General features: G+C 48.3%; 1 protein-coding gene across 3 annotated transcripts in view; it reads left to right on the plus strand.

Moving 5' to 3' along the window:
• The window catches only part of IGSF3 (immunoglobulin superfamily member 3), a 94985-nt gene that overhangs the window by 12890 nt on the left and 54368 nt on the right, over window positions 1-27727 (plus strand). For all 3 annotated transcript variants that reach the window (XM_032679318.1, XM_032679319.1, XM_032679317.1), the window contains exon 2: window positions 14891-15268. In XM_032679318.1, coding sequence (XP_032535209.1) covers window positions 14891-15268 — 378 coding nt within the window. The remainder of the gene's footprint in view (window positions 1-14890; window positions 15269-27727) is intronic.

Consider the following 27727-nt stretch of genomic DNA (forward strand, 5'->3'; position numbering starts at 1 on the left):
GCAGACCCAGGGATGCCGTGGTTGCAGGAAGCCCCAGCAGGAGCAAGTGCCAGGTTCCCCAGGGCATGGGGAGCATCTCCTCAGCCAGGGACAGACGTGGCTTGGGCATGGGGGATGGCTTTTGTGTGCTGTGGGGCATTGCCTCGTAGCAGCCAAGGACCTGTGGTGCCCATGGCTTGCCTTACGAGCTTGTGCAGGGCCTTTAATTCTGCCTCCGTGTCAGGAGGTGGCATTTCACAGCTGCTGCAGGCAGGTGCTCACAGAGCTGTGCTCGTGGGTGCTTAGAAACAACCAGTGTCAACCCTCACCACTTGCAGCCCACTGCACTGAGCTGAGGAGGGGGAAAGGCCTCAGCGGCTCCTTTGGACATGATGTTCCAGCTTCCTGGTCCTGCATCCCTCTTCCTCCCTTCTCCCTGTCTTTGTGCTGGTCTCCTCTGGCTCTGTCAGTCCCCGACAGATCTGGAGCGTGTGTGGCATTTTGGTGTGGCTGCTGTATCTGTTAAACTAGGATCAGTCGGTCGCTGTTAAAGCTTATAATCAGTGTAAAAATCTCTGGGGTGCAGCTATTTACAGAAAAAGAAAAAAACACACCACCCTTCCAGACTTGCATCAAACAAGAGTTTTATTCTCATTAATTGAATTCCTCTAGAGTCTGATAACTTGGGCATGTTGGAATCAGATAAATAAAACCCTCCCTCCCTGGTAGCTATGTAAGCCTTTCCTTAACTCCCTGATCAGAGGGGACTAGGCTCTGCTAAGTAAGTAGCTGAAGATGAAAACTTCTATATACATCTGCTCATCAGGGAGTGTAGGCAGGAGGATGCTCAGTCTGGTGTATCAGCAGAGGAAGGATTTACCTCATCCCCACCTCTCCTTTTCTCAGTTGAGGAGGAAAGATTTTTTGTTTAGTGACAAATGCTATTTAGTCACCCTCAGACACAGTCTTGTCTACAAACTGAGACTCTGCTTTCTTCCAGACCTTCAGATAAACTCGCAGACCTACAAAGTAGCAAGTCTGCTCTTGCTGAAGTCAGGCTGTGTATCACCTTTGGAGCATCTCTTGGGCTGTGCTGCCCCATCTCATCACATGGATGCCGAGATGTGCTGCTCTGGGAGGCAGGAGAGTGTTTGGACTTGTGCCCGAGGTGTGGTGTTGCTGAGCTGCTTCTGTAATCCTGAAAAAATCCAACTTGCAGCTTTTTCCAGACTCCATACATCAAGTGAGACTTGTAGTCGTGTCCCTTTCTCCATCACATCTCTTGTGTGTAGCTCTTGTCTCGGTGCCGAAGACTGGGGCCCCTTTTGTTCAGCAGATGCTCTGGGTTAGTCCAGGGTCATTCCTCCCTGTACCTAGATGTCTCATACTATCACAAGGAACCTGGCTTGATAGCCAGGCTTTTGTGTGTCTTGGTTTTCAGCCAACACCACTCTTCCCTTTCAGGATCTTTCTGCTTTCCTTCTCCCCTGGTGTGACCTTTCTTGTGCACCCTGGACTTCGATTTCGCCCCACCCTTCTTCTTTTGCCAGTATTTCTACCCCATAGCTGTTCACACCACAGACGCAGTGGCATCTGCCCCCATCCCTGGGGCACTTTTTATACCCTCTCTCCCATCTCCTGGCCCCACCATCTGCTGCTTCTCTGCTCCTGCTGTCCTGCGGTGGCATGGAGCCGGCATGAGTCCTCTGACGATGCTGACCTCCCTGTCTCAGATGGAAGGAGTGCGGCTCCTTCCCTCTACCTTGTCCCTCATAAACACTATAACTTCTGCTTTACTGAATACTTCCCCCCAAGCCTGGGTAGCCCCTTGTCCACCTTCAAGTTTGCTCCTCAAGCCATAGCAACTTTACAAAGAGAACTGGCATACAAATTAAGGGCCTGCCTTTACCAGTGTGTTTGCTCAGTCCAGCTTCTTTCTCCACCCTTTTTACAAAGGTAGAATTTCTAACCTTTTTGCTTGTCTTAAGGGTCCCAGGTCATTTTCCCTTGTCTCTGTCATTTGTTTTGCTACTCGTATCCTCTCTCCCTCAATGCAAAGCTGCTTTATCCCCTCCTCCTCAGCAGCTGCTCTGTCCTCCACAAGCCCCATGGGATTCTCTGTCTGGAGCTTTTGCCTCCCAGCTCTCTGCCAATTTAGTCTGTCTCTGTGATTTACTTTGCAAGGGTGTTCTTAATAGCCCCCACTGCTCTACATCTCAGTCGTGATCCAGCATTACCTTCCTCGACTTTGCAGTTGCCCATGTGATAACCAGTTCTGGTCTCTTTCTGGAATGATTTCCTCCAAGTCGTGTTGTCTTTGCCACCTTCTGCCTCTCTGACAGAGGTTTTCGTATGTTCTCATGAGTATACCCTGCCCAGCTTCAGGGTTTGGGGTTTTTGAGGCTTATAAGGGGCCTATTCTGTCCACCTCTTCCTGCAGTCCCTCCCTCTTGGTAATTTTATCCACTCATAAAAGTTGGACTGCCCTTTCTCTGCTGATACTGCAAGGTGGTATTTCTGTTCAAATCAAAATCTTAACCTCTGTCTGTGGTGCTTACCTATATGCATGTGCATGCCCGTGGATCTTTCTGCTTAAGAAGTGTAAGCTGCAGCATTTCCTATCCATCTCTGCCTCTGAAATTCTTGCAGGTTTTTTTGTTGTCTGACGGTTCCCCTGAACTCTCAGATTAGTTCCTCCTCCTCTGCTGTGCCAAATGCAATATGCTTGTCTTCCCTTTTAAAGCCCTTCTTACCCTTGTTCTACCTTGTCTTTTTTAGTGCTTCTTCCCTCTGTGTGGTTTTTGATTCCCAGCCTCTGCCTCTCCTTGTGTTTCCTGAGGCTGGGTTCTCAGAGAAAGATGACTTATCTGATGGTGCTGCCTCTGCTGCCCCTTTCTGGATAACCTGGAAGCCCTTTGGCCAATTTTAGTCAAATTTGACAGGCGTAGAGAGCTTGAAAATAAACGAGTTCCTGCAAGTCTTGTGAACCATAAGTAGCTGAGTCAGGGGGTCAGCAGGGTACTGAGGGGAACCCTTTTCTTCAGGGGCTTTAGCAGTACCTCCAAATGACTGTGCCAGCTGTAGGAGAAGCTCCAGCTGAAGCTTGCAGTCAAATCATTAGTCTCAGTGACAGCCTCCCCTCCTGAAGGCTTAGGAAGCCAGGCTTCATTAAGTCTCCTGCTCTTATGGGTGTTTGCTAAAAGTGGTGGCTTGGAGCCCTTTTATTTTTCCTCTGTGTGATTGGGAGTAACCTGCAGCACTGCTTCACCTGCTGCCTTGCCACAAGGCTTGTTAGAGACCTGCCATCAGGGTCTCCCAGCAGAGAGGGACCTTGGCACTTCCTCACAAGCTGCCTTGCTCTTACCTCTTCCCTGGCCTCTCCTGACCCATTTTTTGCCTGTCTGAAGGTGCCATTTCATAGTACAGCTGAGCTAGTGAAATATTCCAGCTGCTAATGAAAAGGGTTGTTTACCCCCATCTCCCAAAGGAAAAAAAAAAGTGTTCCTGCTGTCTTGGAGAAAACAAATAACTCTTTCCTTGGGTCATTCTTTTTTCAGCTCGTAGGGGGGTCAGGCATGGGGAGGGGAGTGGGTGTGTTGCTAGCAATAAAGTGAGTGGGAAAACAGGACAGCTTTTTTTCCCAAGGCAGCTGGTACCTAGATTAGCTTAACTGCACTGTGAAACCACATTTTTAAACGGAATCTCCTGGGACTGAGGGTGTTTTTGCCACAGTTTTCTCTGTAGGGGATCTGGCACAGCAAGGCTGCTCTGAGTAGGTGTTTTGTGGCTAAAGTAACTCATGGCCTGTAGCAGCAGTGAATGCAGTCCTGTTGGAGTGACCTTCACAGGAGGGTTGGGATTGGGAGGGACCTCTGGAGGCCATCTGGTCCAAGCACCCTGCTCAAAAAGGACTACCTAGAGCAGGTTGCTCAGGATTGGGTACAGATGGCTTTTGAATACCTCCAGGGATGGAGATTCCACAACCTCTTTGGGCAACATGTGCCAGTGTGCAGTCACCCCTCACAATTGTGGGTTGTTGTTTGTTTGTTTGTTTGTTTGTTTAATGTCAGAAGTGTTCTCCTGTGCTTTCCAGCTGGTCAGTTCCCCCCTGTGCATGGACTTGTTCCTCCTCAGGGAGGAGAATCACATCTGATTGTCCTTCTTCTTCATTGGTAGCAGTATTGTGTTATGAATGTACTTAGAGGGAATGATTGTACCTTTCTCTCATCCAGACTGGAAGCAACAGTAACATAAATGCCTCTGCATCCTTTTTCTTCCTTTTTTTTTTTCTTTCCTTTTCCAAATACTGGAAAGCACCTGTCCTCCCATTTGAAATGAGAGCCTTGGTAATTTGGTGACAACTGCTGGTAGTCTCTGTAGCATGTCAAACTAATAAATTACAGTGTAAGGAGACAAGGAGTTCTAACATCTTAATTAGTAGTAAGAGGCAGCTGAAGAATCTTCCCGGATCTGTGTCTGTCTTTCAGGGGATGCTGTCTGACTGAATCACAAAGGTTTTGAGAGGCAGCCTCTTAGTGCTGCTTAGTGAGCAGGGAAGAAAACAGAAAAATTTGTGGGAAGGAAATGGAAACTGTCTGCTGTTGTACGACTGTGCTTCATATTCTCATGATCCTTTGTGGTGGGGTGGGAAAATTTTATTTTGGAGAAATGCATGCTTTTAGCCAATATGCTTGACCTTGGGGATAAGTCAGTTCGATGTTTACCTGAAAGCTCTTTCTGCTGAAGAAGTAGTACAAGATGGCAGCTTTGCCTTGCAAATTGAATGTTCTCTCATGCTAATGGCCATGGCTGAGGGGCGCAAATGTTTCTTCAGCACGCCAGAAGGAAGTGTGAGAGATTGCCCTTGGCTGCATTCGTTTCTGGGTATTACACTTCCTAACGTCTTGCAGTGCCATTCCTGCAGAACTGTGTGCTCCAAAGGAGGACCAGGAGCAAGTGCAGACCCATCCCTAAAGACAGAGCTGGAGTGCTGGAGGAATGCTGTGCTTGGAAGGCGGGGGGAGGGATGTGCAGCAGGGCTGTTTGTCATCAGCTCTTCCAACCTGTCAATATTTAATAGATCACTGTTAAGTTTCTCTCTGTAGAAGGCAATCGATTTGGGGTTAAGCAATTAATAAATGGCTGCCTGAGGTTGCTGATTTGGAGGTTGAAAAGGAGATGCTCTGGCCCTGCCCAGAAGAACAAGTATGCAAGTAAAGGTCTCAGAGACAATTAAGGGTACTGAACTCCTAAATGTCACCCATACCAAAGTAAGGGAAAAATCTCAGGAGTCACTCAGAGCAAGGAGGTGGGACAGAAGCCAAATAAGCGTCTTCTGGGAGTATGGAAAATGGGCCAAAACACTGGAGGGAGTTTCACTTTGGAGATGAAGGAAGGCACTTGTGTGTCTGCCCTTCCTCCCTCTGTTTCAAATGATGAGAGCAAGAGGCTTTGTTTTTCTTTAGGAAAAATAAATTTGAGGGAAGGGAAGGAACCAGGCTCTCCATGGATCAGAAGTAGATCTCTTCATGAAAGAGAGGGAATTCCTTTAATGAGAGGCTGGGTAGTAAATGCTGTTTCCTTTTGGCAAGGATAATGTGAAGGTGAGATTTATGACTCTGCACTCTTTTCTCCTGGGAGAGTATTTTAAGCATCTGGGATGTTATGAGCTGAATTACAGCAATAATAGGGACATTCTGTTGTTTAATATTGGGAGGGATTGCAGAGCATGCAGGAAAACGAAAAAAGAAGTGACATTAAAACGTTATTGACTGTGAAACAAAATGAAGTTTCTTATTGTCCGAGAGTGAGCGATCGCACAGGGAATAATATTTGACAGTTCTTAGAGTGACCCTGGATGTTGAACATGTAGGACTTGAAGACTAAAGAAGGATAATAAAAAGAAATACAGGGGCTGCAGGGCATAATGAACTATGTCAGAAATTTCCTGCCTAGCTTTGTAGCTTGAACAATTCCATTTCACCTCTTTCTCTTGATAGGCTGGGAACGCATACCAGCTAAAAGTTCAGCCCTCTGAAATGTGTGTTGATGCTCCATAGCTTTGGTACTAGCATGGCAATTCTGAATCTTTCAGAGATCTGGGAGCAGTGTTAGGGACACCAAGGTAAATGGTGTGTCCTTACACGTGTTGTAAGAGCTAAAGGAACAGAAGAAAAAAAAAAAAAACCACACGTAGGAATCTTAGGAGACTTCACTTTTCGTGCAGGTCTACACTAAATCTTACAGTGAGTACCCGTGGTTACAGCTTCAAAGCTCAGGCTGGGGAGGCAATAATGAAACCATCACTGCTTTTCATTGGAAAATATAAAAGTAGGCATTGCCTTGGGCATTCCAGCAGACCGCTGTAAATGCTGCTGTGTATTGTAGCGCTTAACCAGCCCTGGAACCAGCCGTAGTGATATAAGTCACTGGGGCATGTATTCAGTGGGCTGTAAGCAAGAATAAACTCCTGAGGATAAGACACGAGGAGCAGTGCAAGTTAGAAGTACTGCGTGGGCAATCCAACACTTCCTGCCTGCATATTCCCAATATAAGTATAATCTGCCAGGGAGCTTCTGCTTGTGTAGTTTTCCCATAATGATCGGGGTAACGGTGGTATAGTATGTGAAGAACATGCTGATCTGAGTTGGAAAAGGGCTGCAAAACTTCTGTTCTGACCTGGGAGGAAGAGAAATAGTTGATTAAATAGATTCATGGGATGGGCTCTATGTTAAGTACAGAAAAGAGCCGGTAGTGCTATTGGTGCTCTCTGCCCTTCTATGAGGTTAATCAAAAACTGGTCTTGCCTTTGGTGAATACAAGAATTGCAGATTATTAGGGACTTTTTTTTTGTTTCCTCTCAGGATCTTTGCAGGAAAACAGTAAAACTGTAATAAACAGTGAGTGTGTTGCACAAAGATATTTGAGCCCCCAACAATCATTTCCCATTATGGATCTGAACCAGCAGGGCAGCCAGCTCAGTCTCTCCCTGGTACATCAGCATGTGTTGTTATTCACCTTCTACGTCAGGTACACCTTGTTCCACCAGCTGCTTCAAAGTCCGTGTGAAGTAAGGAGGGTGAGCACCAGGAGCTCCAGAGCTTGAGGACCTGTGTGCCCAGCCATCCTCCTTCCTTTTGTTAATACAAAATTAAAGGGTATCGCTCTTTTTTCTGACCACAGGAGTGGCTGGCTGGCTTCTGGAGGCTTAGCTCTGTGACTTTTCAAAGTAAAGCTGTACTAGATTAAAGAGCAGTTTCAGACTTCAGTGCAGCAAAGAAACTTTAAATCTACTTTCTGATGGGATGATCGAGAGGGATAGAACTGTAAGAGCAGGGAGATCTCGTGTCGTGCATCCCCTGGGGCAGGTTCTGCCTGTGTTGTCCTTGAAAAAAGCAAATGTCTGTCAGAGGAGGAAAGTAAATGTCTGTCAGAGGAAGCAGTAGTGTGAGAGACCTCAGTCTCACAAGGCAGAGCCTCTCTGGTGCCTCACTTTCCTTGCTTCTGGGAATTTGAACATGTAGCTACCTCCCATGACCAACCTGAATCTTGTCTTCTCGGTGTCCAGCGTAGATAATGAATTATTCCTTCATCCTTTCAGCATTTTTAGAAGTTTAAAGGTTGTAGTAATACAGATGATCTGTGTGACTCAAGAATGTGCCGTTCTAAGGTGGTGTTAAAACCAGCATATTTTAACATACCTAATTGTAGACACGGAGAAGGAGCAGTTAGGGGAATGTGACTTCCATATAGTATGTGGTTTGCTTAAAAAAGTGGGGGAAAAAAATCACAAGGGTAGATCACATTTCACACTGTAGAATACCAGAGCCACACTGGGGAAGGTAAGGAAGTCTTCTGTCAATAAAAGGACCAGATCTGAGAAGAACCAAAGGATGTAAAATGGCTCTGATCTTGGCGAGGGGGTTGGATGTCTGACTGGATGCATAATTATAGCAGAGGTACAAGACCTCTTTTACAGTCAGAACTTGGGAAGCTCGGCAGAGACCACAACAATCTATGGTGATTAAAAGAAATGTCACCTCTTTCACATTTATTGAAAACATTTTTTCTTAAAAGGCAGTAAACATCTGCTGTGGAAGTGAGCTGCTGTGAGACAGAGCAGCGAGCAGAGGTGAGTGGAAACGGTTGTGTTGGAAGAACAAAGAGCTTCATTGGCGGCTCCTGTCTCGTTTGCCCATGCTTTGATATTTCCCCACTGATTGTGGTATTTCCATACCAATTATTGTATAAATTGACCCTGGCTGACCTCTCCACTTAGCCACCCTTAGTTGGCTTAGCAGTGGGAGGAATTAGAATGAGGAATGAATTGCTTTTAGAGTTGGTTCAGGAAGGATGGTCCACGTGCTGGGAGTGGTGGGATGGTGGCAGGAGTGGAGGAGGGTAGGGGATCAGGCACCCTTGGCTGCATGCTTTAAACATCAAAGCAGAAGGGTGGAGGATAGGGACAGAGTTGTTCTGCAGGTGGCTCCAGCCAGGCTTTCAGTACACTGAACTCAGTGGGCATGACAAAAAAATATACCAAGCAAAATACTAGATTTTCCCAGAATGAGGCTTTACAGAAATAGGGGGAGGGCTCCCACATGTTTTCTTCTGATAGCATTGTTTTTTTCCATCTGGCAGCAGGTTGCAGTGTACAGAGATTGTCCCTGCTGTGACTCATTCATGCAAAAATTAAGCTCGAACCTAATTTTTATTTGTGCACCTTAAGAGGAGACTTCACAGAATAGCAGGTGTGTGTTGCTAGAAGATTGTCTCTGTTCTGGTGTTGTCTGTTGGGACAGAGTCTCCCTCAGAGATTATATTAGTCTTCAACCCATGAAAAAAAAGGTGATGGCTGCTTGGGGGAAATGTTCTCAGTGGCTGGACAATTGTGAGCTTGGAAGAGCCTTCTTGAAATGAGTTCGTGTTTTGTGGGTATCAGCCCCACTGTGAAGTCCAGAGAAAAAGCAGGGACTAAGTAATGGGATCAGGGACTAAGTATTGGGATGGCTTTGGCAAGAGCCAACTGCATCCTCCCTGGGTGACAGAAAGGAGAGAAGAAGGGCAGTCCCCTGGGAGGCCTCCTGCTTAAGAGAGACTGAAAAATTAATCTGAATTAAGATGGAATATGAGCTTGGAGCGCGTTAATTATCCCCGAGCGATTCACTGGGAGCCAAGTCCTGCGCAGGGCTGGATGCTCCTGTTTTGGGGTGGGGGAGTGGAAGCACTGAGGAGGAGCGAGTCGAGGGGAGCCCTGCATGCTGGGCTGGGGGTAACCGAGTGTGCCCCGTCACTCTGTGAGGGCAGCCAGCACAGGGGCTGCTGCAGCTCGGAGGCAGGAGGGCAGCAGTTGTCATAGCCCGTGGTGCACTTGGCCGTGGCACCTGCTCTGGGGCTCTGCGTGCCCAGAGCATCTCTCAAGCTCAAGGAGACAGGACTGCTCTTTAGCACTTGAGTCTGAATTGTCTTCATTACTGGGGGACTTTCTGCCAGGTCCTGTGGTCTGCTGCAGATGCTGGTTTGTCGTAGCCAAACAGGATTTATGCACGCTCCCCTTCCCTTCCCTGTGTACGGGCACAAGCTCCTGTGTCAGGGCTGAGAGTGTGTGGAGGGAGCCAGTTCAGTTGGCCGTGCTCAGAGCAGAGATATCCACGCTTCTAGAGAAAAAGCTGGAATGGTGCCTTTTTTAAGCTTCTGTTGTAGTACAGCCAGTGCACAGTCTGCAGACCAGATGTGACCCATGTGGTTGAAGAGCGTAGCCTGCGATGGCATGGGTTGTGAAGGGGCACTGAGGGCAGCTGTGCCAGATCAGACTAAGCCCTCCACCCTAGCTCAGTATCACACCTCAAAAAGCTGTAGGCAGGCAGCTGTGCAACTCTAGCTTGTTTTGGAAGCCTCACAAACCCAGTGTGACTTGACTGTTTAGTAGCCCTCTTTCAGGTACTTTTCTCACCCGTATTTCAACCCGTGTCAGCTTTCCACATCCACGGCATCCTTTGGCAAGGACGTCCACAGATATGCTACGTGCAGCTGCAAGAGCTGCCACGTTTGTTGTAAAGCTGGATCTGACCAGTTTCGGTTGACGCCCTTGGTTTTTGAGCTAGAAGAGGTGGTAAATGGTTGATTCTTGACCATCCTTTCCATGGAATACATATTTGTGTAAACCTTTACCAGATCACCTTCAAGTCATCTTGTTTTCGAGGCTGCATTATTTCTGACATAGAAGCCATTCCCTGGTGTTCTGTCAGCAGCATTGTTGCTCTTCTCTTGACACATTTTCGGGAGCACCTGTGAACGGAACAAACAACAGCGACAACAAAACCCAGATGTGCACTGTGTATTTGTGGAAGGGAAAGGGATCTCTTTGGAAATGTTTTCTGTCTAATAACTGTATTCAAAGGCACAAATTAATTTTTAAAGGAAATTTAGGGTTAGTATTGTCAGTTGTTGACAAATACTGCTTTAGAGCTTCTAAGTGAAGGAAAACTGCTGTAGAACTGCAGGGGTAGAAACAGTCCTTCAAGCTACGTAATCCATTTGTTGTTCAGCGCTGTCAGCCCTACACTTATGGAAGACATGGAAAAATATAAAGATTTTTTTAGTTGCTCCTAGTGATTGGACCCAGGATAATACTCCTAAGAGCTCAAGTTTTTCCTTTAGATTAAATGACTAGTGGCAATAATTATTGATATGTAAGATACTTTGATGCAACTGCTGTAGTGCCTTTGGATGTGGTGAAGACATAACCTACACTGTTCTGAGATGGGGAAACTGTTTGCACAAGAGGTTCCTCATAATCCTGTCATGAGTTTTTATTTATTCTTTTGATGTGTTGATGCTGTGGCAGAGTTTCTGTGTGCTCAGCCATCCTTTCTTTCATTACACTTATCTTGCAATAAGCCTTGAATCAATGTTCTCAGGTACAATTTCACACGCTTCTTCTTCTTCTGAAAGGGACCTGAAAGTCTACCTCCTTCCCAAAGGGTAAATGTGTGGCACTTTCTGAAATGCAGCTTCTTCAAACTGCTTCAAATCAGGCACCTGAAATGACCAGTTGCATGTGGAAAACCTGAGCTCTGCATGTGGAAAGGTCAGATCTCGCCATAGTTATCTGAGGTTGCTGTGAGGGTACAGATTTTGCAGAGACACTGTGTGCTCAGAAGCTGAGCTACAGCACTCCTGGGTGAGATGCCTGGCTGGCGGGGATGCTTGGCTCTTCTTTCTTGCCCGTAGGTTGAATGGAGAGGCATTCGAGTCCTGGCTGCGATATGACAAGGGAGACTCGAATGACTGTGTGACTCTGACGTTGCATTTCTCCCTCGCCTTTCCCCTGCTTTTCAGAGCTGCTTCCCGTGACATTTGCTGTGGCCCTGGAGCCTGCTGGGCAGGTTGGCGCAGGAGAGGTGCAGGGACCAGGCATCTGCAGCCTCCTGGGTCCTGCACTGTCCCTTGTTGCCTGACCTTGAGTGTAATCACCCACCTCTTGCCACTGCTGCCTCCTCTTATCCCCCGTGCACCTCCTGACTCCAGAGGGGGCTTGGGAGATGGGTAAGCCAGCGGAAGTGTTAAGAGCTGCCTGACTGTTGTTTGACTTACTCTTAGCTCAAAAGGCTGGCAACAATAGCCCTCATCTGTAGGGGATAAGGATCAGGGAACACTTCCTCCTTATCTCATGGGATTTGCTGTCTTTTGGAAAAAAACAGGCGCACGAATCTATAATTTCTTATTAATTTTAAAGTAGCACTTGGCTCACTACCTCCTCCATATCAACCCTTGCCTTGTCAGTAAATCACGTTGGATTTGCAATTAAAAACCAGCTGTGCCAGCGTGGTACCAGCCAAATGCCACCATAACTGTCTCCTGGGCATCCTAGGGAAGGTGTGGAATGCACAGCTCCTCCTCCAGTGAGCTCTTCTCTCACTTCAAGAGGGAAAGATAAGAGTTTAAAATGGGATCTCAGGCACATTATTTTTTGTTAACCAGAATGCTTGCTCGCTAAGAAATGCAGTTCTTCTCTGGGTACAAGTGTGTTCTTGGATATAGCAATTCCCAGGGCTTGAAAAATGCCAAACATCATACAAAAGGCAACTGTTTGAGGAGAAAACTTGTAGTGCTGGATATCTGCCTCAGGCTGATTGTTTTTGTCTTTCCCTTTCTTGATTAAAATAGTTTGTTGGAGAAGTATCTCTGCCTCTGCGCTGTGGAGTTCTTTTTAAGTGTTGAAAAGCATTTGTGCCCAGCTGTGTTGGAGCAGGAGTTTGCAGCCAGGCACAGGGAACAGAACTGTGGATGTGCTGCTCCTTGCCCCTCTGGAGATCCAGCCTGTTCCTCCAACTGCTCAGCCTTTGTGTCTCTCTCACTTCTGGGACAGCAACTTGCTGCAAGCTGTAACAGAACTCTGGCTGCTTTGTCTTCTATCTGCACTGGAGCTAGGCAGGAGTTTTTTCTGCACTGTCTTCTTCTGTCCCCTCTGCTGCCTGGGCTCCTAGAGCCAGAATGGGAATAAAGGAACTCTTTGGCTCTGAACTCTCTCTCCCTTTTGGTTGGATTAGGAAGGTGCAGCAAGAGGGAATAGGAGAGGAGGAATGTCTCTTCTAAACCTGGAGGAGGACTCCAGGTTTTAAGGTTACAGTCAAGGTCCGAAAAACCACTGGCAAAGGAAGAAAGGAAGTGCCTGTTAGTGCTGGCCATGGGAGTGGTGGGATTTGACATCTACCAACAGGTTGCCTCCATCAGGGCACAGAGATCTGTGCTGTGGGTCTCTGAGGCTGTGATCTTGCCAATGAGCTCTGGAAGTACCAGTCTGATAAAATGATGTTTTTCAGCTGGATGGCTGGAAAACTCCTCAAAGAACTCCCATTGAAAAAAATCCAGCACTGTATTAAAAGATTGCACAACAAGGTCATGCAGTTAGCTGACAAATACCTGGATGAGTGTTGTGTGTGCAACTTTTAATTCCTACCGCTGCGTGTTTGATTTGTGGTGCAATTTTTATTGTGTCGTTGCATGTGGGGTTATCTGCATGCTGTAGCAAGGCTACATGTGAATACAAAAACTGGATTATGAGCTGTCTTTAAGTGTGTAATAAAGATCTTACCCTTCCTGCTGCTTTAAAAACAGTTTACTTCAAAGGCTGCAGTATTTGCTTTGTCCTTTGGCCTTTATGGAGTGAGAGAAGAGGCCGTCTGCACCTTAGATGTGTTAGTTGTCTCTAGTGGTATCTTTCCTCAGGATGAAGGGATTGGTACAGCAAACAGTGGGGGAGTGTTTGCCTCTGTTGTTCCTCTCCCCGTTTGTTTCAAACGTGCTAGCTTTCCCTGGTCCTCCCTTTAAATCATATTATTTCATAAAGAGTGAAAAGAAACATAATTTGGAGCAGCAGCAAGCTGAGCCCAAGTTAATAGTTTGAATTGCACTCCATCTGTTCAGCTGCATGCCCTGATGGATGTGCTGAACCCATTTTTCACAATTTGTTTTAAGCTGCTAAGAACCATCTCTCCTGGCTCCAGTCCAGGCTGGCTGTGGAGAAAAAACTTCATATCTGGACATCCCTGTCCAGAGGGTGGGATTGAATCAATAATCCCCAGATGCAAGGCTGCCTCTTCACCTGCAAGATGCCAGTTTTTGAAAGGTTAAATTCTTCTCTGTGCTTGAACATTGTTGTTGAAAATTGGACGGGGGGGGGGGGGGGGAACCCCAACATACGCACAGAGAGGATGAAATTTGCAAACGTGATTATGCAGGACCTGCTTTAAATCGGCTTATTGCTGTTTTATGATGGCAAGCAAGCAGTCGCAGAAGCCAGGATGATTGGCCTTGCCATGTGTGCGTGCTGCTGGTAACTCAATAACCGATGAACACCCACCGTGGTCTCCAGACCTCGAGCCTTTGATGTAGCAACAAACAAGATAGATTGCTGTAATTTATCCGGCCCCTGGAGGGCTGTGCTGGTAATGTGCCATGAGCCCAGGGGCCAGCCATCCATAATCTGTGTAAAAATACAGTGGATGGCAGTCACCGTGCCGCAGGGTTGTCTTTGTTTGGTGCTGCACACGTCGGTGTGTGTACAATGCACCGCGCCGGGTCTCGGCTTCGGCGGCCAGGGGCGGTGAGCCTGAGTGGGACAGTTCCCACTCCCTCCATTTACTGTAATTGGTTTTGTTGTGTACTAAATACACACCTTTCAAATGGACTTGGAAAGGCAGTGCTGGAAGCCTGGCATTTCTCTGTGTGCCTTTACAAGCGTAGCAGAGCAGAGACTGGAGAAGGTGTGCTGGGTCTGTGTGTGGGGAAAAAGAATGGGATTTTGTACCAGCTGAAGCCTCTGGCAGGTTTGCTGATGGAGGGCAGGTGCTTGGGGCATTGCAGTTGGGTGGCCCAGGTGCCGAAGGAGAGGGAGTGTGGCCTCCTGGCTTGCAGATGGGCCTCTCTGCTGGTAGAAGGTAATCCTGTTTGAGCTGTGCCAGGACATGAGGGAGTCACTGCTGAACAGAGTAGCCCCAAGCAGCAGCTCCGTGGCCGCCCTTAACACCTCCTCATGCCCTCTGGCAGCAACCTGTGCCTGGGATCACAGCGTGCTTGAGTTAAAAAGTAAAAGTAGTCCTGAAAACAAAGACCTGTCACCTCGAGCTTCTGGTTTGTTGCTGCACAGTGGAGTGCACTTTCACGCGTGGATTCTTAACGCCGCCCAACAAGGGGTTTATGTTACCTCAACACCGCTGCTGTCATGGGGCATTTTAAAAAACACTTCCGTTGAGTCAACAAGAGAGCTGGGGGTGCTGTGCCCGAGCCTGATGTGCCAGCTATAGATGGGGCGTGAGGACTTGCCGTGGAAGGGGTAGGACGGGTATATCCGGGTGAGGTGCAGGGATTGCTTGTCGGGAAGTAACGCTGGGCTCCTCTCCTCCCACAGGCATGGCACTGGCCCAGCGGCAAGTGACGGTGCAGGAGGGACCCCTGTACCGCACGGAGGGCTCCCACGTCACGCTGTGGTGCAAGGTGAGCGGCTACCAGGGCCCGGCGGAGCAGAACTTCCAGTGGTCCATCTACCTGCCCTCGGCCCCCGAGCGGGAGGTGCAGATCGTCAGCACCGTGGACCCCTCGTTCCCCTACGCCATCTACACCCAGCGCGTGCGCGGCCGCGGGATCTACGTGGAGCGGGTGCAGGGGGACGCCGTCCTGCTGCACATCACGGAGCTGCAGGACCGCGACGCCGGGGAGTACGAGTGCCACACGCCCAACACCGACGAGAGGTACTTCGGGAGCTACAGCGCCAAGATGAACCTCGTGGGTAAGCTGTCTGGGGCAGCGGGGTGTCTCCCAGCTGGAGCGCGGCACAAACCATTGGACCCCCCCCCCCATGTGCAGTGGGAGTCTGCATAGCTGTCGGGGAAATAAAAAAAGCTGTGGAGGAGAATAGGAGCAGAGAGCAGGTGGCACAGTGGTATGAATTGCAGGGAATCATGGTAGAGAGATGCAGGACATACCGAGCTTTCTCCAGTAGTAAGACCCTTACAAAAATGAGACACCAGGCAGCATAGCCGGGCAGAGGGGTGTTTGAAGCCATGGCTGAAAGAAAGGTGGATGTGAAAGTGGTTTATGCAGAGGAAGAGGAACAGGGAGTCTGCATCAAATGGCACAAGCCACAGAGGAGAGAGCTGTATGTGCTAAAGGTGGTGAAATAGCGGAGCGGGGAAGAGAGGAGTGATAAGGAGCGGCACGTAAAGAGAACAGGAGAGATGGCTGTCTTCAGGATCTTAACAGAGGGCAGTGCTGAATGCAGCCCGAAACCAGCACACTGATCAGATTGAGCTATTTGTAGATGAATGTGGGGAAGTTGGTTTGGTGGTTTGGTTTTTTGGGGGTTTGTTGTTTTTTTTTTTTGGTCTGTGTTAGGAAAATCAAAAAGAGGTTCTTTAAAATCTGGAGTAATTCCACAGCACCTCTGACTGGCTGATTTGACCTTTCCAAGCTTCAGCTTTGCTTTTCTTGCCTCACAACAGGGTTGTATTTGAAGCGTCTAACTCGGCTAACAGCAGTCAAATAGCTTCCGTCAAACTCTTTGGCTGAAGGACCCCTAAAAGAGCTCCTTTGCAGCAGAGACACCCCTCTAGCAAATTTAAGCCCACAGACAGCAAGCAGGCTTGCTTTCCTTGGGGGGGAGATGTCTGTGAGCCTGCAGCTTGGAAACCACTTGGAAGTTATACCCAGCTGTGCAACCCAGTGAGGGCGTTGCCGGTTCAGGCGTTGTTGACACAGGGAACCCAGTGTGGAAGGAGCCAAGGTGTGATTTAAATCACAGTAACACCGTTCTGGGTTGTGCTTTCTGCTTCCAGCTTGTGTGGCCTTGGCTTTTACTCTTCAAAAGAGCAGCCACTCTCCCAAGTGAAGTCCCACAGTATGGGTGCAGGTGCTTATTTAGCTGCCTGCTTTCCCACCTGATGTCCATGAGCAGCACGGAAGTAGATGCCTAAATACTCTTCTGTTCTTTTGTAGTTCCGTGATTTGCTTCAGTTGTCCAGATTTGCAGTTCCCACTTCAGTTTAAACAAGACTGAGTCAGCACTGCTGCTGTAAGGTCACCTGAGGGAGTGAAGCCCATTGAAACCAACACCCGCTGAAAAAAAAGCACCCGCGGGCAGGGTGAGGTTGCGGCAGTCAGAGTTGGGTTCTGGGTTGCTCTGCCAGGGAGCTGTTTTCCCTGTGGAAACCCGTGAGCTGGGTCCGTAAGGCACTGGATCAAGTGAGAGTACCTGTGTTAGCCGTGGAGTGGGGTCAAGTTCTTCAGGAGGGGGATGCAGGCAAGCACAGTCAGCATATCCCGTGGCTGGACAGCGTGGAGCTCCTCCACTGCTCTCCCGGGGTTTGGGATGCCAGGACACTCCTGGTTGTAACCACAGCTCAGCAACTGCTTTGGTGACCAGCCAAGGCTGGGCTGGTTTGCTTTTGCTCTGACCTGCCCTTACCGCAGGTATATGGCTTGTAAGATTTGGGACTCTGTAGACACCTACGAGTAATGCTTTGAGGACATTGGCTTCGGGGCTTACATGTGTCAGAGATACTCAAGAAAATGAATCTAAAGTAACTTTTAGTGGATTAGTTAAATCACATTATGCCCCTTCATGGATGCTTGCGCTCAGGATTTTGGGCCCTCATTTGGTTTGGCTTAATTCATTTCTGAAAATTCACTCGAGAGATGACTTGGGGTCACTTGGCTTTTGAATGTGTGCGTCTGTGTAAGGTGTTTTCTGTGGTTTAGACAAACTCTGACAGAAACTGAATTTTCCAGAGTGCTTCCTGTAGACAACAGGTCCTTACAAAGAGCCTTCCCTCTGGCTCCCACTCCTGTGAACCAGGGCTGACTTCAGCCCTGTTGGACCCTGAAGTCCTGCCGGGGAAACGGGTTTCTCTCTGCAGGGCAAGACAGAGCACGTGTCCTTTCTTTATTCCTGCTGTTTTAGCTCTCAGCTGCAGGTCCTGGATTTTCAAGCTGGCTTTGTTTCTCCAGACAATGTGTGCAAGAAAAGGCACACAAGAGCTAAATGAGAGTTATTGTTCTCATTTTCTCAGAACCAGAACCAAACTTCTTTTTCTCTTTCATCCAGTTATGAATTTTTAATTGACTCATTAGATTGAGTGGCTCCTTTTTGGCAGCGGCGAAGCCTGAAGGGAGGCAGGTTTGTTAGCATCTCTGTTCTCTCCATTTATGTGTGAAATGGATGGGTTTGAAGCAGTGTTGATTTTAGACTTGGTGCTCTGGCACCTTGGACCTGTTGTGTCCCGTGGTTTGAGCAGAGAGGTGAAGGAAGGTTCCTCCCCTTTTCCACCTGTGTGATACAGCCCTGTGATGGGGGAGCTGGATGGGACACTGGTGCAGCAGCATGTGGGGCTGCTGTCTGCACTGGGACATCTCAGCTTGAAGCAGAGCAGCTGGGATGTGTCTCTGCTCCTGCCATCGTGAGCATTATTGACAGCCATGTATCCAGAGCCCTGCAGCTGCTAAAAAATAATCTTGTCGGCTCCAGCAGTGTGCCAGTTGGGCTTGAAAGTGCACTTCTGTCTACCTCATGGACAGCAAGCATGGTTGGATCTCCCTCTCCCATTTTTGGTGTTTCCACTCAAGATTCCTTTTCCTTTGTTGGGATCTTGGCCAGGATCTAATACTGCTTTGAGGACCTGATGGCCTGGAGTAAGAAGTACTCCCCAGGCACTCTGTGGGCCTCTTATCTGAATTTAGGCATGCAGCACAAGTGCTAATCTCATTGAAGCTAGAAAATGAGGCCAGTCATGTGGTTCAAGGGCCTTCTGCCATGCAAACGTGTATCAAGGCTTAATCTTTTTCACCAGTCTTCAATGTCCTTTCCTTGCTTCAAAATCAAGCCTTTCTGTATCTTGCTGCTCCTTTTCTAATCACCTCCTGAGCTGTGTCATTGGGAAGATGATATACCTGTGCTGTGAGGTGTGTTAGGAGGAAGAGTTTAGGACATGTCAGACTGAATTTTAGGTGCTGAGGGAGGTGGCAAAAAAAAAAAAAGGGGGGGGTGCAACTCTTCAGGATGTGGTGGAACCACAGCCTTGTGATTGATTTATGAGAAAGGATTAGCCCATGTGCAAGGTCTGCAACTTTGTGTGCCCTCAGAGTTCAGTTCCTTGAGGCTGATACAAAATTGTTGAGGCTAGTTCATGTTCTTTTACTCAGGGTGGGGGGAAAAGATTTTGGAAGATCTCACAGGTGGCCTCCCACTCATTTAGCACCAGACTCATTGCCTAAGGTAGATGTTCAGGCAATATCTGCCATCAGAGGACAGAGAGGGACAAATCTGGAGAGCAATTCACGTTTGTTTAAATGCATCCTTCTCCGTGTTGACTAAAGGGAGAGTCTAGATGTTAGACTCATACTAGGCAGTAGTGGCTGAAGACTTGGCTACTTTTAGAAACTTCCCCCATGAGTCTTCTGAGCAACTGAGGGGAATTTTGGCTTTGTGGTTGAATTGGGAAGGCACTTGAGCATACTGAAGAGGGGAGTTACAAAACTTATGTTTGATTGATTGAATAGGGGATCTGGGGACCATACACACCTGACTGGCAATTGTACTGGGACCCTGGCCTGCTTGTTGCAGGCTGTGAGAAGTCTGTGGGCTGTTTATTCACTTTTGGAAGAAGTTAAGGACAGCAGAGGATTTGCAGGTGAAGGGAAGCAGCATCCCAGAAACACAGCGTGACCGCTGACAGGACGACGGTATTTTCCAGAAGAGGAGTTTTCTTGTGCAGTTATTTAGGTGGTGAAGCTGCAGGGATGGCTGTGCAAACTGAAATAAATGCTGGTTTGTGCTTCTCACATTGATGGGTAAACTTGTGTTCTGCTATAGGGTAGAACTGAGCACGTGGCAGTTCCTTCAGTGTGCGTGAGTCACTGCGGATTTGTACTCCACTGTGTCTCTGCAATGAGTTGTTTGTGTGCCTTTACCCTTACTTAGATAACAGCAAAGGGGCCCAGGTCTAACCTCTTCAGAAGCTTCAGACTTTTATCTCCGTGTTTTTTCATCTGTGCTCCCAAAAACGTTGAGCTCTTTTTCAGAGTAAGTGATTTGAGGGAAGAAATCAAGCTTTGAGGTTTTTCTTAAACAGGCAGTGATGGAGCGGGAGGAAAGGTTTCAAAGCACTTGAGGGGCTGGCAGCCCTTTTACTCTTTATTTTGGGGGAAGCAGCTTTACAGCATCAAACCCAAACAAGATAAAGCAAAAAAAAATGAAAGGGGTTTGGATGGGAGGAGAGACCACGGTACCACAGACTGGGAAGAAGCCATTTCATTGCAGACTTGAAAAACAAGGAACACTCAGACACAGCTGCCTCTGCAGTGGGCAGGAGCTGCTGTGTAGTTGGTAGTGCCTGCAGGGATGGTCACCAGCATCTCCTTCCTGCCAGGCTTAGGTGAAAGTGAGGCAGAGAGGCTTTGTGCTAGCTAGGTGCTATTCAGGGGCTCCCTTGTCTGCCCTCTCAGCCTGGCCACACTTCTGCTCTCTGCTACTTCACTCTGGTCTCAGCCTGCCTGGGTAGGCTGGTGCCTTCACCTCTACCCTGTCCCCCTGGTCCTGCATGGCTGTGATGGCTCCCAGGGGCTGGATGTGGTTTTTTTTGGCTGGCAGCCCCACTGTAGAGGAGTTTCAGTGTCGTTCCAGGCTTAGGAGTGGTGGTGGGCAAGGACATTGGTGGGATGAAGAGCCAGCTGCCTCTTCGCCTGAGGTCATGCTGGCTGTGGCTCTGCTTGGTGGGGTCTTATCTCCTGATGCTGAGCTGCCCAAGTTGTTTGTAGCTCTCTGCACACCAGTAATCAGTCCGTGGCTTTAGGAGTCTGTCTTGAAGGGGTCCTCTGTGCTCTTCAGCTATGGCATGTAACTATGTGGCCCATGGCTGGGACAGGGAGGATGTCTATAGGGTGTGTATAAGAGGCTTTGGTGGCACAGGAGCTGGGACAGGGAGGATGTCTATAGGGTGTGTATAAGAGGCTTTGGTGGCACAGGAGCTGCAAGAAGGATTTGTGCTGGCCAGATGCTGAGCACTGGAAGGAAAGGAGCTGCATGTGTCTCAGACAAGCACTCAAGAAAAGAAAGCAAGTCTTTCGTTGAACTCACCACCAAAAGCCTCTGGAATCTCTCTGCTGAGAGATAAAGAGCATGTAGGAGGCAAAGAAAAAAACCCAGGACTTTAGTTAGTCCATGCATGTCGCCAGCAGCTCCCCCTCTTCTTTGTCAAGTGCTGCCATACGTGATCTATCTGTGCACAGAGCAGAGGGAGAATGTCACGGCACAGTTTTGCCAGGTTTGGGAGAGCACAGTCTGCTCCTGGGAACCTGGGGGGACTCAGGGTGAGAGCAGTCACTTCTCATCATGTGGACCTCGTGGCTGCTGGTTTATTCCAGCTGTCAACTGGGCTTGAAGGTGGGTTTGCTTGAGGGAGGTGTCGAAGAGAGAGATGGCAGTCTCACAGACAAGCATCTACCAGTTTTGATAGAAGTCTTTGGGGGCTCTTCTTTCTGTGCTGCCTTTTTCTTTTTCTTCTTCCTCTTCACCTGAGAGACAGGGGGAAAAGTGTTTGTCACTGTACTTGAGCGAGCAGCTTGTGTCCTGGGGAGACCGGGCTTTTTGCAGATGAGCAACAACAGGCAAAAATCGAAACAAGCAGTTCAACCTGTCCCGAAAGGTTGCACAGGCTTCATCTCTGGAGGGTTTCAAGACCTGACAGGATCAAACTCTGAGCAGCCTTATAGCTGACCCTGCTTGACCCCATAGTTGCACTACAGACCCCCAAGGTCCCTTCCACACCAAATTGTCCCTTGATCCTGTGATGAGCTACTTGGCTGTGATGCAGTGGGAACACTCTTAGACAGCAGTTTGGAGGGAGGGTGCTAAAGAATGGAGTTTGGAGGGTCAGTGCTAAATAATGGCATAACGTTGGTGATCTCAACCTGGTGAGAACAGCAAGGACCTACTGTACATCCCCAAATTCTTTTTTTCTGGCGTAGTTTCTGTATTTCATATTGTTCTTATTTCTTTAGTGGGGTTGCAGGAGTTTGTCTCTATTGCTCTGCTGTGGTGTACGAAGAAGGTAGAACTTGGGAATCCTAAGCACAGATGTCCTAATCTCTGAGGCCATGTCAGAGGCTTGGCTACCTCTGTGAGGCTTGTGTGTGCCTTATCTGGCCAAGCCCTGTGAGTTAACCACAGTGAGCTGTAGGATCGGTGTTGTGCTTTGTGAGTTACATTCATCTGTGCCTGTTCGGGCTTTCCTTGTTGCAGTAATTAGCTCCCCAGAGGAGTAAAATGTCCTTCACTTTCAAATTACCCTTTAACTGACATTAAAAAGAGGTTTAAAAAAAAAAAAAAATCAAATGCCTTCTTATAGGTGGTCCTTTGCAACTAGACACGGGGTATTTTATTCTTACTCTCCCCCTTCATATGCCCAAATCTCTGTAATAACCTCCAAAGTAAAATTTGACCTTTGCTTCTCTGCTTTTTCTTTCTGTTCCTGCTATGAATGGGAAGGAGGAGTTTGTCTGTTAATGGGGGAGGAATGAGGAGGGGTAAACATATCTACCTCTGGCAGTTCCTACGGATGCGCCGTGGGGAATTGCACCAGCAAACCAGAGCACCTGGTTTGTGATGCTGCAGACATCGGGCCCTAACATGCTTCCAACTTGCTGCATGTCCCTGGATATGGCACTCTCCATCTACCCCACCATTTTCCAGCTGGTAAAATTAGGGATAATAGCATACAAGCCTTTCACAAAGTCTAAGCCAAATAATTGTGATGTGCTTTGAGCTCCTCAGATAGCGGGAGATAGAAACAAAGGCTTATATTCCAGCTTTGCCTGGTAATGATGCTGAATAGGATTCATCTCCAGTCCTGCTTAGTCATTTCTGATATCCTGAAAGTATAGCTGCCTAAGCTTACCCAATTTTCCCCTTGCAGAAGCTGTGAGGCTGATGGGCACTGCCTGACTGGGGGGTTGGTGGTCAGCAGTGCCCTGGGCAGGAATGTGGGAGCCTGGCACAGGCAACCCTGCAGCTGGTGACTCTGGAACTGGCAGGAGGGGCTGCTTCCTTATAGCCTGCTGTGGCATGGACACTCAGGAAGCCAGTCCAGAGGCTCCATGCCCCTTCCAGATTTAGAACTCCCACTGGAAAAAGGAAACGCACCAAGACCTGTTTAAATTTCCTGGGGGTTTTGTTTCGCTGGAGATTTTTTTTTTTTTGTGGTGTTTTTTGATTTTTTTTTAAGTCTTGGCTTTAGTCATGTACAGTCTGGCAATGAATTGCAATGGCTGGTTATTCCTTGTGCTTTCTAAAACACTTTTTCGTAGATACAATTCAGGTTATGACTGAGAGCTTATAACAGAAATCTCTGTACGTGTCCCTGCATAGTGAGACGTGGTTCACTCATTTTGTGTATCTTTATCTCATCCCCTGTTACTGTATTTTCCTGCTAAACCCTTCCAGTTGCTCCTGTTTTGTTGCAAGCGTGCCATCTCCTATTGTTTCCTGTTGGAATTGCTTGCCTGATTTTGACTTTCGTATTGTTATATTACATTACGTCACTTCTGTGCCTCTGTTTGCGCAGGAGAAATGGAACAAACTGTGGGCAAACCGTGCCTAAAAAAATGGATAATCCATTGTATCCACTCTCTCGTTTCTCCGTTGTGTGGTTTGGTTTTTTCCTCCCTCGCCTTTCTGCCCCATCCCTCAAAACCATGGGCGACTTGGTGGCATGATGTGCTTTGTGGGGAGGGCTCTCAGTTGGGGAATGGGTTATTTCTTTTTTTATGCCGTCCACCTACCCATTTCTCAAAAGCCTGGCATCAGACACAATTGGGGCACATCACTGTATTCCATATGTTTTTCCTGTATTGTCCCTTTTGAGGTAGAGGTACTTTTTTAAATTTAGCTAGCGTGTGGAGAAGAATTACAATAAGAATACGTGTCCTTTTTCGTGCATGCCTGTGCGCTTGTACCAGTGCATTGTAAGAAAAAAATGTATTCTAAAGTGCATTTCTAAAAACGTAAATTAACATAGCCTCAGGCAATTGCACAGCCCTCTGCTCACAGATCTAGTCTGGTCTTTAAAACGAGCCCTCTCGCTTCCAGGCTTTCTGTGTCCCTTACTTTTCGGGAAGGGAGGCATGGAATATGGAATGCTGATTTACCTTCAGACTGTAAAGAGCTACTGTGTTTTGCTTGGGTAGGTTTCCACGCAGTAGCATCAGACCAGTCAGTTAAAATGATCTTTGGAAACTAAAGCAGTCTTTCCTGAAAAAACCTCTTTTCTGAAGGCTCCAAGTCGCGCCCTCTAGTCTGCTCTGGCTGTGCTTGGCTCCACTTGGACATCTCAGATTGATGGGACTGTGGCACTTGCCCTTTGCTGAGCCTGTTGTCTGCTCAGTGTCAGTGAGGCTGGAAGGCTTGGGGTCCTCTGCTGCCCTGAGAGGATTGGCTGAAAACAGCACTCTGCTCAGCCCACATGCCCTTTTCTCTTCTCCTGCTGATTCTTCCCACATGCTTTGCCAGTCCCTGGTAAAATGAGGTATCAGTAATCCTAATTGTCATACTGCTTTATAGGATGCCTCTCAGTCTGTCCCTCTGAGAAGAGGGGTTGGTGGTATAGGCTTTTTCTGTATATTGCCATAATGTCTGGGTGTTGTGCTGATAGGAGTTAGAGTGCAAAGGTTTTTAACTAGGATAGAAAAATCTTTAGTCAGAGATCCTGGTGCATTTGAAGGCCAACTCTACCACAGGTGGGTTACTCGGCACCCTAGGTTCAAGTCATGGGCAAAACGTTGTCTGGTGTGGAAAACAGTTTAATGCTGTTTTCCATCCTGAATATAACATTTCCTCCTAATGTTCTCTGGACAACTCCCAAGTTGTCTTCCTCCCCCCCCCCACATGGTGACTTTTTCGCTATAAGCACAACTGAGAGAAGCTCTGGAAGACAAAAAAAAATATGGAGAGCCAGAAGGAGCTGGGCTGGGTCAGGCGAGCAGGTGGTGGAGGCAGCAGGCTGTAATGTGGGATGGGCAGAGCCTGGTACCTTGCCTCCTGCCTCCTGCGCCCTTGGCAGCTTTCCAGGGGCTGCCTCCACCTCGTTGGAGGGGGGCTGAGGGGCATCCATCCCCTTCCACCTGCACCTCCCTGCTTTTGGATGGGTTCTGAGCAGCCAGCACAAGCCTGGTGACTCCCTGGCGTGGGGACCTGCTCTAAGTGTCATTGGCAGGAGCCTGTTGGCATTTCTGGCGGCCTCTCCGGGTGGCGGGGGAGCGGCACAAAGTGTGCAGGTTTTCCCTGCCCGCGCGCCTCCAAACAGTCTCTCGGCGTTAAATGGGGAAAGCGGTGGCTGCGAGTGCAGCTGGTAACATATGGCACCCGTCCCCTGCCTTAGCAATTGCTCAGTGAACTCTGAAAGTGGAATACGGTCCCCGTGGCTCCAGCCAGCTGCAGCACTGAGAAGCCCTGCAATGGTTGTTCGATTACCGCCGAAAACTTCACGTTCTAAGTTGCCTGCTTCGCTTGCTGCCTCCCTGGGGAGGTTTTTTGCCGTGCTTACTCTTCCTCCTGCTCCTCTTTCTCTTTTTTTTTTTTTATTTAATTTGTTTTTCCTGGATCATTGCTTTATTTGTTCTTTAGTTTCAGCCCCTTAGACTGGGTTGCTCTGCATTTCTGTCGGTCTCCTGCCCTAAGAGGCAGGGGCATCTGTTTCTGCTGTTGATGGCGAGGCTTTTCTTGCGTTGTCTTGGAGAGCAAGTAGGTCTGGTGGTGAACAATCAAGTCCCCACGTAGCAGAGGGGAAGTGCAGTGCCCATTGCTGAGCCAGGCTGCTCCCGTGCCACAAAGCTGCATGCTCACTGTGGTGTGGGTGCACATCTTTTTGTTGAAAAACTAGAAAACAAACTGGTGGCCAATGCTCAGGCAAACTGCAGGGCAGCACGGGCCCAAAATATCTTTAGCAGCACTAGCAATCTACATCAGATCCTTTTTGTCCTCTCAGATAAGATAACAGTAAACTTGAAAGCCTACTGCTTCTGTTTCCCCCCAGCTCCGATGATTTGGAATCCTTATCAGCTAATTTAGAGATGTTGCTATTGAGCATCCTGGGGCCAGGGGGAGATTTCTTTAGGTTTAAAGCTCCAGAGGGTCTCCGCCCTGCTTCTGCTTCCTCCTGGAGAGGTGAGAAAGGGAAAGCAACTCTTTGGTGCTTCAGAGGTAGGCTTGGAGTTCCATAGCAGCCTATTCCTCCTCCTCCAGCCCAAAGCCCTGGCAGGACTGGCCTTTTCCCTCTTCTCCCTTCAGCTCCTGCCATTGTGCAGAGTTTTGCTTCATATGCTGACCTGCACTGGGGCAGAGCTGCCCCTTGGTAAGGAGAAGCTGGGGAGAGAAACCATCTTGGTTCTGTGGATGCCCTGTCAGTTTAGCCCTCTAACAGTTTTACAGTCTTTATCTGATATAGGTTTAAGAGGATTTCCCTGGGTGCAGTGGGATTATTATAAGTCAGAGAGCAGTCTCCAGCTGATACTCCTTCAGCAAGTATTTATTTTAAGTGGGTTTAACAGTATTTAATTTTTTAAAAAAACTCTTTTTTTTTTTTTTTGGTGCATGGGTTATAAGTAAATTGTTTACATTATCAGAGAAGCAGAGCCTGACTAAAATGAAGAAATGTATTATTTCTTTCCAGGTTGGGGGTGGTGGAAGGAAAGCAGCAGCTGGAGGTGGGGAGGAAAGAAGATAAAATAGTAATGTGGTGGGAAACGTAACATTATTCCATGCAGCACTGATTAGTAATACTGCCAAACAGCTGTTTATAAATGGAAAATGTAATGGGAAGGAGGGCTGCAAGAAATGTGAGAGTGCTGCAGGCAGTGCTGGGTCATCATTCGAGGAGGGGATGGCTTCTGTAGATCTGCCCCCTGGGGTACCAGGGGCTGTGCTGCTGCAGCCCCCAGGAGCATGGGGGGCTGGGGGTGTCCCACCCCTGTGGGATAGCACTCAGTTGTTTTTACACTAACGCATTCCCCCCAGTTTGAGGTTTTCCTGCCACCTTGGGAAAAGAGGAGCAGTGGCGACCTTTGGCATTGGGAAAGCCATGCCTGTAGGAGAAAAGTCTGCTTTGGAGCCGCGTGTGGGCTGTTTCTTTATCCTCTCCCTCCCTCCAGCAGGCTTTATTGACAGCAGACGGCTCCAGGGGGCTGGATGTGTGTGCACACAACCAGAAGTCGTGCTGGCTTAGCGAGAGCCGCCTTCTGGCCACCTGCACCCGGGCAGCATCCGTAGTCCTTGGAGTATTTCAGAGGATGCTAATGGAATGGGATTAGCCGCCCCACTTGCCCTTGTCATCAACGAGGGATGTTTCTGGAGAGCCTACAAAGAGCAAAGGCAGAGCTAACAGGGCGAACCCAAACAAAGGCGCTTTAGAATGCGGAGAGAAGCGTGATTTTGCCCTGCGGAGGCAAGAGGTGGGGCTGCTCTGCTCCCCGTTTGAAATCTGAATGAGCCTCTGTCTTAAGGGATCATTACTGTGACTGAGTTGGGACTAATGGGCTGGATGCCCTTCGGTGTCCTGCTCTGGTTCCTTGACACTGTCTTTCAGCATGCTATGCCCTTCGGGGCTTCGTTCCTTACTGTGCACTGGTTAAAATGATAGCTTAGGGCTCTACAAAGAAATGTAGAACTAGGGGTGCCTGTCTTGGGGAAGTGTGTCATGGCAGGCAGGGTTTTCTGGACAGGGATGCCCCTCTCCTAGGCACCATGTGCTCTGAGCACTTAACAGTCTCAGACCCTGTCACTCTTCATTTTTAGCTGCCTATTTGAGAGACCAAGATTTTAATAAAGTAAGAAATGCTTTCTTACCAAAAGCATTTCCTGACTGTAACTTGTAATGCCAAACGTACTGAGGATGAGAAGGTTTAAAGAGGTCAGTTTTCTCTATGGCATTGTGCTACTGTTTGGAAATGAAGAGATCCCAAAGCAGTGGGTTACTTATTGGAGGGTTAATGTTGGGCTCTCTTGTCCGCTGAAGAATTTCATCAGCGTGCCACGGATGACCACAGGCACTCTAGCAGTCTGTTGTCACCTTTAGAGCTCTCTCAGGTGTACTGATGCCACCTGTTCACAGATAGGACATCCTTGCAAAACTGCAGGTGGTGGCTGTGTGGCCCACCTGGCACTGGCGGCTGGAAGGTGGGAGTGCTGGCACAGCAACGTTTGCAT

Source organism: Chiroxiphia lanceolata, chromosome 2 (assembly GCF_009829145.1).
Source record: "Chiroxiphia lanceolata isolate bChiLan1 chromosome 2, bChiLan1.pri, whole genome shotgun sequence".
Taxonomy (NCBI): domain Eukaryota; kingdom Metazoa; phylum Chordata; class Aves; order Passeriformes; family Pipridae; genus Chiroxiphia; species Chiroxiphia lanceolata.